Raw genomic sequence first — 11959 nt, 5'->3', positions numbered from 1 at the left:
AGACCTGACCCAAGGTACCTGACTGGTCCATGCTGGGGCCAGGACCAGAGAGGGGTCAAAAGGGCAAGGGTCCCACTGTGAGGGATGCCCAAAAAGCAAAAAGGCTCTTAGTGCCAACTTCCCTGAGATAGGGCCAGGGCCTAAGGGGAAGTGGAAGGTCCCAGACAGGGGACCACAGCTAATGGGTGAAGGATCTGGCTGAGTTTAGCTGCCTGAGATGCCATCTGTGAAGCTTAGGCTGCAGTGTATGGGTGGAATAAAGCTGCAGAGATCCCCCTAAATATCAGGGTGCAAAATGGGCAGCCTCCCACCTAATTAACACCATAATCATGTATCATCAAGGCATGGCAGGTGAGAGAGGCAAAGGGTTAGCCCAGAGACAGGTGGGCGGGCCAGCATCAAACTGGCCCTGGGAAGGCCCCCTGTTACACTCTCTCCCTTGCTACAGCACTGGCAACAAATGCAATTTGTGGTACCGCAAACAGGTTTGCAGCACCAAAAACCTGTACATCTGGATTTGGCCTAAGGTGACATTCTGTCCTACCTTGGCTTGACTTCACACTAACCAGGCTAGCCACCTCTAAAACCTAAGAGTCAGCAACTTGAGGTATTGGATATCAATTTATACCCATTTTTATTTTTTGTGACTTCCACCACTAAGACCATAATGAAGAGTGAAAATGAAGATGTATATGAGCATATATTGCTATTTCACCAATTCACCCTCTCTGCCCTGCCTAAAATAGCTACAATATAATGTTAGTTCAACAGAGATACTGTCTGCAAATTTGGCTCAAGGAGACACTCTGAGCAAACAGTTTTCACAATGCTTTAACTGAGCTGTCAGAAAGGAAGTTTGTTTTATATGTAAGCAGTACCCACATTCCAAACTTCATTAGAGGAAAGCTTGTAGGTTTGTATGCATTTGTATTTATCAGTTCCAGATTAGGAATCTGATGTTAATTTCTCTTTAAAGGGCTCTGTTTTTGATAGATTAGAAAAGGAATCTGACGTTCTGTCTCTCTTGTTAACGTTGGCTTTACTCCAAGGACCTTCAACATTCTCAAGATGAAGCCCCTGGTGGCTATAATAGTGCTGATAGCAGTGGTGCAGGTTTCTCAGACTTTCCCCTATTTACACCACAGAGGCTGGTTAAGATTGTTAAGGGAAGGAGATAGTTGTGGAAAATGCAATTTGGAACTTTGCTCTAAGCCTACAAACTGTCCAGCTGGTACTGTATTAGATCAATGTGGCTGCTGTCTGGAATGTGGGAACGTGGAAGGGCAGATCTGTGACTTGGACTATGGCAATCATTTCTACGGGCAATGCGGAGAAAATTTGGAGTGCAGGTTAGATGCTGACGAGGCAAAGTTTGGGGAAGTCCCTGAACCACAATGTGTGTGCAAATTCCAGGAAAGTATCTGTGGACCTGAAGGGAAGACCTATGAGAACATCTGCCAATTCGGTGAGGCTTACTCTAAGAGAGGAAATATCACCATGAAGCACAATGGACCATGTGAATCAGGTAAAATACAGAGAGAGAGAAAGAGAGAGAGATGGCATAAACTGTTCACCAGTCAGATTTGTAAAGGAAACCAAGATGTTGATTTTTAGATAGATCTAGTAACATTTCAGTGTAGAGACAGCAAATTAATACTCATCATCATAATTATTGTATTTCTTCCTTGGGGTTTAAACAAGTAGTTCTGCAGCTGGTGTTTAATTTTGCACACTTTAAGCCTGTATGTTATAGCGAATTTCATATTGTACAGTATAGTCAGAAACAACCAACAGCTTAGCTGAGCTCTGGATAAGTGGAGCTGCATATTATGCAAGTGGAATCTAAAATGATGTATTATCATTAAGGAGTTCAAATAATAAGGTGAAAAATAACTGAAAGGTTTTCAGAGTAGCTGAACACAGAAGACAGTCCAATATGGGCAGGCAGGGCCATAGAGGCAAGACAGCTTTAGAACTGTTATTTTATAATGACTGATCTGGTATTGGGGATGAAGCAGCAAAGCACAGTGGAGATACGGTCACTGGTAAAGTAAATGAAACAGAGTAGGCTGTAGTTTGTGAAATATTTAAATAAAGCTCCACTCCCCTATTAAATGGTTTAAAATAATGCAATGTAGTGGTTTTTAAAAGATCTAACTACCTGCTGATTTAGAAATCCACCTATTAGAACAAAATCAATCTAAAACAATTTCCTTGAAGGCATTTGCTTTCATGTTGTTTATCCAGAATGATGGACCTCATTTCAGTTTGCTGGGGCTTTAAACTAAATACACTTTACTTTTATATTTTATTTGTATGGACAAGAAACAAGCATTCAAAAGCAGCTTCACTGCAGGAGGGAGCAGAAAATGAAGCAGACTAGTTACTTGAGCACTGACAGTTCAACAGCCTGATTTTAATATGATTCATCCTTCAGCAATTAGTATCACCATTTTACATAGCAGATTTTCAAGTGGCTGAATAAGCATTACAGAGAGAAGTCCAATTGCACACAAATGTCTTTGTAACTAGGCTCAAAGAGAGAGAAAAAGAAACAAAAGTGTGTGTATACACACACAGAGAGTTTTAATGTGTGTACAAAGGGTTTTTCCATACAAGGTCTCAATCTGTTTATAGACCTGCTGTGTATGTGAGATTATGTATCGTGCACATGTAGAGCTGCACACACATTTCTATTTAAGTACATTATAGTGCTTCCCCCCACCAAGCAATTACTCTTATAAAGAGTAAAATGCTCATTAGAAGTAGCCTTATTACTTGCAGTGGATTTTGCTCTCTGTTCCCCATGACTTGACTTTCTCCCATAATATTAATTAAATTTTTCACTTGTTATACTAAATGATAAAAGCAGGGGTGGCCAACTTGCAGCACGTGTGATGCAAGTGTCACAAGAAGCTTCTATGTGTGGCATGCAGCAAATAAGAGAGGGGACATAGAGCACAATGGCAGGTAGAGCAGAAACCAGAGCAACAGATTGGGCAGGAAAAGGCGGCTGAAATGTCACTCAGAGAGAGTGCAGGACTAATTTGTGACATGCCTCCCAAAAAAGTAGTTCCCACTGATACAGAGCATCCTCAGTATTGCAGTTCAACAGACATGGACAAAAATCTCCCTTAAATATTTATTACCTTGCACAGAGGGGCCTTGTGCAGTGAGGAGAGTGCAAGGGAGTAAAGCTACACAGAAAAAAATCTGCTAGAACCTGGAAATCCAGCTTATGGAGCAGTTCCTCCTGAAAACCTCATACAGGGCCAAATTCAGAGATGACAGTGTTGATAACTTATACATTGGTTACTGTTATAGCACTGGGACAACAGTCTCTGATCTTATAAGGCTTATGTAGCATTCTGTTGGGCTATTCCAATGATTGGGCTAGGTACAGAAGTGTTACAAATGTTGGAGTTAGTCACACAGGCTAGGGACAGACATTCAAAAAGCCTGAGCCTGAATAGATTCAATCTTTGCAGGTTAGTCTAACCTGCACAGACTAAATCAGTTTGTAATCACACAGACATCCCCTCTGGACTGAAGAAATGAAGACACATGCCTGCGGTGGCTCATGCTAGAAGCCAGGGGCTGAGGGAGACGGGGGGGACTAGAGCAGCCCTCCCTTCCCTTCCACATGGCTGAGCTGAGGTGGGGTATGGCCAGGCCACATCAGGACTCTCTGATTAGAGAGTCCCCCCACCTCTCACTGTTGATAACAGAGCATTAAGTTATACAGCAGGGAGTTACACAGAGTTGTTACCATTTATCACCCCAGCAAACAAAACAAAGCTTGTCTGATTAGTTCAAGTTCTTCTTAAACAACTTAAGGAAGGAATGGAGGGACATTACCATCTACCTGCTGATCACCTCCAAAAAACCCTAAGACAGCACTGTCCTGTCTGCCTTTGTCCTGTCTCCCACAGCATGTACTCCAGCCAGCATGTGGTATGCTAGCTAATACTGAGAGGTGCCTGTGTAAGGCAAAGGGGAAGGGGGAGTCCCAGCTTGAACAGGGAGTGGTGAGGGGAAAGGTGGAGGAGCAGGAGGAAACTAGGCAGATGCCACTGTACCTGCAGTCTCTTCTGAACTCTGGCCAGGGAGCAGAGGGGAGGGGCCAGCCCTGCCGGGCTGGAGCAGAGAGCCAAGCCCCACCCAGAGTTGCAAAGCATCTGAGATGCTGGAGAACACTGGAAAGGTCTGGAACAGGAAGGGTCTGGGACAGACATTGCATTAACTGGTTTGACCCAAATCAATTAAGTCTGATACTACATTCAACCAGATTTATCTCATACTGGCTTCAGCCATTTTGAAACTGGTTTATGTGCACTGAATATCTGTTCTGTTACGGGTTCAAACCAGTTTCTTATCACTTAAACTGGTTTATGTGTAATGTCTGTCCCTAGCCACATTGGTGCATTGTTCAGTATATCATCTCATCCATACACTGGCTTGGTCCCACCATCTCTCCAGCCATTTCCATCCACATTCTTAAATGTGCTAGGTAACTCTAGCTCCCTGGAAGACTCGGAGTTGTTGCCTACTTGCACCTACTCTAGACACATTTCTACCACCAGGGCCCCTTCTACCCTAGGTCCCACTGGCTAGGAAGGGCTCCTATACATGTGCAGGGAGGCTGCTCTGACACAATGCAATTACAGCGTGTTGGAGCAGATTTGATTAATTGAGTCTGCTGGAGCATGGTAATTACTGCACTCCAGCGTCACGTGTATGAACGTCCCCGCACTGAAAAATGGCAGAGGTGCGCTTTAAACTGAAGCTCATTTGAAGAGTTTTAGTGGTGGAGCACTTTGAACCTTTTTTCAGGGCAGGGACACTGATACACATGACGGTCTGGGCAATTTTAATTAGTGTAGCTCTTGGAGCACATCTATAAATGCCCAAAGATTCCAGTTACAAGAATATAAAGTCCAAGCTTGGGGGCAGGAATCATTACAGGAAAAGCTACCAGAGACCAGATAAAATAGCTTCTCCTCTTTCCACCTCACCCTGACTCTGCATTATGCTGTCTTTTCATAGCATCTGATGAATGGAACTTAGGTTCACAAATCTTGTGCTTTTTAGTTAGTCTATAAAAGGTGCACATCTATCCTGCCTTCTGACTGATTTCACACTACAAGGGCTAACTACCTCTCTCAGCCTTGACAAAGTCCTTATTGACTGAGATTTGGTAGCATTTCTGACATCATTTCACATCAGAGCTCTGTGAATAAAAGTTCACACAAACCTTTATAATGTCCCTGGCAACAATAGGAACAATGCTACTTATACAACAGTGTTCACTGTGAGATGACCTGTAGATTTTGTTTATCTTCTCCTTGCAATTCTCCAACACGCTTTGGGACCAGGACTACGCAGTGCAGCATTTCCTCCTTTGGCCACGCTTTTTTTTCCTTATGTCACATCTGCTCGCATCTAATCTCTGCTGCCTTCACACTATGAGCAGGACAGTACAACCACACTCCAATGTATATAGTTTGCTCTTGTAAGACTCAGGAGACCCATGCTGATCACTTTTACCTTAGAAAAATCCATGCATTCAGGCTTCTAATATTGGATTCTGCTCCCACTTCTCTGTTCTTGTTTTTAACCCCTTTTTGCCTCATCTGTAAAATAGGCCATATTTTCTTACATACAACACACCTCAGAATATAATACAGACCTTGGGGTTTTTTTTTAAAGGTCTATATTTTTTGAAAGGCTCTATCACATACTATACTTTACTGCAATAAAATCAGATGTGATTTTTTAAAGGAGAGACAGAAATAAGTTACCAGGGACTTTCTTGCTAAATTGTTATGCCAGGTATAATTTTAAGAGGGTCTTCATTGAATGAAAAAAATAGGATTTTAAGGGAAGGGTATTTGCCTTACAGCAGAGATCAAAAGGGTAAAATCAAGAACTTCTAGCTTTTAAAAGCAGACAGGCCTTTCCCCAAAGCCAGAGCAAAATAAAAGAGTACAAGTTTCATAAAACTTGGCTGGTGCAGTATCCTTTTTCCTTCTCTGGCCTGGTTCATTATAGTTCCAGTGGTAACTTTAACTCAGCAGAACTCTATCTTCTTATATTGACTGCAAAAAGCTTCACTTGTTATTTGGCAGTAGAATAATACTAAACAGCAATAGTAATATAATACAGCATTCTTCAGCATTGGCTGTCTTGCTGATCCAAGCTTTGAAGGTTTCCTGAGCATAGAACCAGATCTCAAATGCAATTTCAAGAATACTGACCAATGAGGAACTCAAGCCGGCTAGTTAAGGAGAATTCACTTGGTGGATAGAGATTTTCCATGAGCTGGCCATTCTGTTCTTCCTAAATCCCAAAATATGTGAGATTGAGTCAACTAATTGGCAAATGGTTAACACATCAAATGGTAGGGAGACAGGTAAAGTCTTCCACTTGGGCCAAGTGCAGACACTTGGGGGTGTTATGGGGAAGTTAAATCAATTCAAAATGACTGCTCCATATCAGGTAAGTCAGGATGGGGAGGGTTGTAGGAGGGTTGGGGGTCTGCCAGACGATGGGGGGAAGTACAACCCATGAGGGTTGGGGGGACAGGCGCGACCCATGGGTGGGGTGGGTGGGTGGGACCAGCATTACCCATGGGTGGGGTGAGATCCCCTCCCCCAGCAAGAGGCCTAGGGAAGCAAAAAGTAGCCCAGTGCAGGGAGTGAGGGCTTGAAAAGAGCAGCCCTGGGACTGGGGCCAGTGTCTGGGTTTTTCTAGTCCTGGGGCTGCGCAGAGAATACTTTCTCTGCGCAGAATACTATAGAATTTCCATGCACTGATTTGACCTAAATTGAACAAGTTTGATACTACATAGAGCCAGGTTTATCTTAAACTAGGCTCTGCAATTTTTAGACCAGTTTGTGTACATGGACTTCTCTCCAGTTACAGGTTTCAACTGATTGCCAGTCACTGAGACCAGGTCTATAAGTGTACGGTAGGCACTGGTACGAGGTAAGCTTAAATTGGGTAGCCATTTTGAACCTGATTTAACCTCCCCAAATGTCTGTACTTAGCCTTGTAGTTTGCCTACTCAAGTCTAGCCCAGATTGTAATCAGTAATAATTACTATCTGATGGCCAGTTTATACTACTATATTTCGACACATAACATATACTTTTCCCAAAAGTCAGCTGCTGGAAATTTCCATATGCATTATATGCAAGAAATATGGTTAGAACAGTTTCTGTCTGTATGGGCAAAAGTAAAAGTAAAATCTGCACACAATTCATAGGGAGCAGAACAACAAGCAGGCTCTACTCCCTAGCTGTAGGTACTTAACTACATACCACAAGGCAAAATCACTTCCTGCATTCTGTTTTTCAAAAAACAAGGTGTGAATTATATTCGGTGGCATGGTGTGTGGGAGAAAATATGGCAAACCAAGTGAGCAGAGTGCGTAGGTGTCTACATCACAAAACAGGCACCATACTTGACATTAATTGGCATTCTTGTTTATGGCCTTTGCAGAGTAATGTAATCTGTTTTTCCCCTTTTCTTTACAAGTGGTCCCTCTAGGCCAGGATTGAAGTTTATTAGCAAGGCAATGTAAGGAAGCCTGATCTAACTACTGTACTAATTCTCTGCAGCATTGGAGAGCTTCAGTCTTCAGAACACGTTGATTCAGCATCTTTCATGAATACCAAATTCACTTGGGAACAAAAGAAAACAAGTGTTTGTTGAATGAGAATCTTGTGTACAAAACTGATCTATAGTCTATAGATAAGTCTGTAGTGAAGACAATATCACTTAGCATGTAGGCTCCTGAGTAACTTAGGTGCTTTAGGCAAAGCTACCCATGCTCTCATTCAGTCATAGGTTATTGCATTTGATGCAGGGATCACTGAGTAAGGCTACCTGGTCTGTGTTATATGGGAAAAATCAAACAACATGGTCCCAGTTGGCCTTAAAATCTGTGACCCTCCTGGGATGTTCAACCCATTTGATAGTCAGGCCATTGCCTTATATACAATAATTACTTCCCAAAACCCTTCTGATTTTTAAATCCGCATCCCGCTTTGTACTCCAAGCATATTGTTGGGATTAGAGGGAGCCATTTCATTAGATACAGGAGGCACAATCCCTTCCAGACCTCCCCAGGAAGCATACACCATTCACACACTCCTCTGTATGCATAGGTCCCAGGCAGGTCAATGGTTCGACCTAGGCTGGGCAGGCGTTGAGTGCCTTTGCTTCACTGCCTTTGGAGCGGTTTGTGATCTTTAAGAAACAAGGAGGTAGCAGTACTTGCAACCCATACTGTACACACGTATGCAAGGCCAAGCTATAACCTGGTTATTAATGTGTAAATGTATATACCATTAGCATCAATGGCCAAGGTCCAGAAGAGGAAGACATACTCTATAAAGACTGTGTGTTAAATCCACAAATGGTCTTAGATGCAGAAGGTCAAAATTTAGATTCTGAAAAAAAACAACATAACTTCTGCCTGACTCAAACATGCATTGTCAATGTGCTAAAATGTGTACTGCTCTGAAAAACTGTAATTTCCCAAATATTTCTGTGACTAGAACTCTGCTTGGGGCTTTACTGGATTGAACCCTATTTGGAGTTACACCATTTGCCACTTAAGCAAACCCTTAACTTTAATCTTCCATACTTCTCATAACCCTAAATTTAAGCATGGATCTTACTTGATAAAAGCCAAAAGACTCTCCACCTTGTGAGATTGCTCATAACAAATAGAAAGGAGAATAGATTTAATCAAACCAAACATCTATTTGGAATTTGAATCAATATCAGCAGAGTACTTACAGTTCTCTAACAGCTCCAGTAGCAACAAGAGGCCTATGGGGGGCAAAAAAAAAAAATAATAATTGTTTTTATAATTTGGTCTCAACAGCTTTTTGCTATGCTGCAGGAGAAAGAGAGGTCAAATAATCCAATACTTGAAGAAAAATATATATTAGGGCCAGTTTTTTAAAGTTTTAGTTTTGCATACGTTTCTTATCTTGAATATCTCCAACCCTTGCCTTGCATGTGTGTGTGTTTGCCTCAATATGTCTTCAAGAAGCTAAACGTGGGTGACTGGTGACACCTTAGTCAGGGGGGCATGTGCCCCTCCCAGCTACCAGTTAGCTCCCGGGGGGGTAGGTCCCCCTGTCGCCAATCACACCTATTGTGAAGCAGCCGCAGCGCTCCCAGAAGTGGCCGTGGCGCTTCATCCGGTGCTCCCACCTCCGGCTGGCACTCACAGGGGTGGCACCAGTGCTCCTGCCTGCCTCCCCAGCCCATCGCCTAAGCGGGAAGCATGGTCTGTCGGGGGGTGCACCAGTGCTCTCAGGGGGTGCACATGCACCCCCACTCACCCCCAACACATCGCCACTGAAGCTAATCATTAATGCAAAGGCCTCAAAGAATTTCTGTAAGAGAATCACATATGTGGTGCTTTTTTCTGGATTGACACTGTGGATATGATTGAAATCCACCTTTGCATCATGTGTAAGGCCTGAAACATCATGAGTGGGCTACATTACAAGTCAAGGAGCCACTGTTGAAGATATAACAGGATGTTTTGCAGCCTACAGGAATAGCCACAAGAGGTGCGTCTACACATGCAAGCACGTGCGCTTGCAGCAGCTCTAATAGAAGCGGTGCAAATTTGAACTGGGGCTTTTTGCCTGAGTGCACGTGCTTGGACATGCACTTTGTTGTGGAGCAAATTGTGCCAATTGGGGCAAAATAACCCTGCCTGACTCCTCCTGGATTTGCAGCCAGGGGGAGCAGGAACCTGGGGCCAGCACCTGTGTTATCCCCAGCAGTATAAAAAGCTCCCGTGTCCTGGCCCCATCAGTACAAAAAGCTGCCGTGGCAAGTAGCTCAGGGCTACTAGCTCTTCAGGAGCTTCTGGGACCTGGCCAATTGGTACCTGGGGACATTGGACTTGTGCCAGCTGGACTGCTGAAGCAGCCCTGAGAGTTCCCTGCACCCTCTACCCACTGCAGCAGTCTGGCAGTGAGGGCTGCTGCCTGGCTGTGACCTGCTGCACACCTGCCAGACCCAGATGGGGACTGCACAGCCAGTAGAGGCGTCTGCCCCTCTGGGCCAGCTGCCAGGGGGCTGTGGCTGCAGAGTTGGCCTCTGTGCAGCACTACTGTGATGTGTGCCCCCTGCCCGGCCATCTGGGCAGCTATTGCCCGAAAGATGTTCCAGGTGTGGTGGCCTGCTTTGAACTGTCAAAGCCTGTCCTCCTGACCTCAACTGGCCAGGAGCTCAGCCACCTCCATCTGGGTCCAAGATGCCAGCTCTGAGCAGGCAGCGTTCTGCCACTGGCCTCCCTAGCAGCGATTTTGGTGTTTCAGAATATTTGAAAACGATTTTGAAATCCCTGTGGGCTGGGGCTGCTGGGGCCGTCCCTCTGCCCCACACTGGGCAGGTAGGGCCCCAGTGATACAGAAGGCAGCTGGACTGCTTGCAAGTGTCGAGGGGATTGGGTTTTTTTTTTCCTATGGGGATGCTGGGATGGGGAGCAGGGATCAGGGGAGGTTTTGGGGGCAGGCAGGGGGTGGGGCTGGGCAGAGCAGGGATTGGGGGGGCTTAGGGGGGTGGGGGGGCTGGGGCCAGGCAGGGAAGGGACTGGGGGCCTTGCGGGAGATAGGGCAGGGCAGGAAAGGCATCAGGGGCCTCGGGGGGGCAAGCCGGGGGTGGGGCCAGGCAGGGAAGGGATCAGGGTCTCAGGGGGGGCAGGCAGGGGATGCGGCCAGGCAGGGCAGAGATGGGGAGCTGGGGGAGTGGGTAGGCCCAGCAGGGTTCTCCCCCATAGTTCCCTCCTCCCGCCTCCAGCCCCCCCCCCCCGACTCCTTACTTACTGGCACTGGAGCCCTGGTGCTGCAGCATGCTGCCTGGCAGGCTGCGTGCTTCAGCACCAGGGTGAGGGGCCAATCACAGAGAGGCTCTGGCAGCCAGAGCCTCTCTGTGGAGGACCCAGCCTCTGGTTGCCTCAGGACACGTCCGGGAACATGCTCTGTCCTGCTTTTTTAAATTCTGGTGTTTTTTAGACCCCTGGATATCTAGGGGTCTAATTTGCTCCCTGCACTGCAAACTTGCAGAGCAGGAAATATTTTTTCATTCCTACACGTGCCTCTTGCCCCGTCTCAAAGGGACAAGAGGCATGTGCGTGCTCATCTGGACGTGCCCAAGGAATCTATCAAGTGAATGAATTTGGTGATCCTGAACCTTGATTGGGTTAAAGCAGTATCCAAAGGCTGATGATCAGTACTACCAGTTTCATTTACGAGCAAGAAGTCTACCACTCCTCAAACTTTCTCAGGAATTCACTTTAATATAGAGCCTTGTTATCTGAGACATGCTGCAAGATTTTTTTTGCTGCAAGAGGAGATAAATACCCTTGTACAACAGTGAAAGCAGAAAAAGAAAGTATGATTATTCAACACAATATGAGAGTAAAACCAGGCTATCACTTCACCTACAAGGGCTAGCTACCAAAATATTTTCCCCAGCTGCTATTCTTATAGCCTGGGTCCTAAGCACTTAAGCAAAAAGGTAGGCTGAAGTTAACCGCTAGTCCACCACGAATCAAGCAATGTCACTGCACCCTGTCCTGATGGTATAAGCCAAAATTTGCAACAAGAACTATTGATTTTTGGGTGCCCAGGTTGAGAACCTTAAAGGGTCCTGATTTGCCAAAAGCAGGTCTTCAGGCTTCATTTAAGGTATACTTTGCTCAATATCCAAATTCACTTGTTGCTTTTAAAACTTTACTTATGAATTTTGTCTCGTTTATTTCTTACTGTGACAGGGCACCATCTCATGGCCGGTCAAATTGTTGGCCTACCCACCTGTTTAGGGCAGTCCATGCCTTTGATGTCACCTAGTAATTGTTAACAAGGTGGGAGGCTGCCCATTTAATGCCCAGTGCCAAGAACACTATACACAGCTCCATACC

The 11959-nt window shown here is 45.1% G+C and overlaps 1 protein-coding gene across 2 annotated transcripts in view; it reads left to right on the top strand.

The window, feature by feature from the left end:
- Window positions 1-920: 920 nt before the first annotated feature.
- The window catches only part of LOC132252484 (kazal-type serine protease inhibitor domain-containing protein 1-like), a 30905-nt gene continuing 19866 nt past the window's right edge, over window positions 921-11959 (top strand). The window contains exon 1 of one of the 2 annotated variants that reach the window (XM_059733452.1): window positions 921-1525. In XM_059733452.1, the coding sequence (XP_059589435.1) occupies window positions 1069-1525 (457 nt within the window). In that variant the 5' untranslated portion in view covers window positions 921-1068. The remainder of the gene's footprint in view (window positions 1526-11959) is intronic. The other variant, XM_059733454.1, reaches the window with a different exon arrangement.

The sequence above is a fragment of the Alligator mississippiensis genome, chromosome 9 (assembly GCF_030867095.1).
Source record: "Alligator mississippiensis isolate rAllMis1 chromosome 9, rAllMis1, whole genome shotgun sequence".
NCBI lineage: Eukaryota > Metazoa > Chordata > Crocodylia > Alligatoridae > Alligator > Alligator mississippiensis.
The sequence above is the reverse complement of the archived record's forward strand: the minus strand, read 5'-3'. Positions and strand labels throughout refer to the sequence as shown.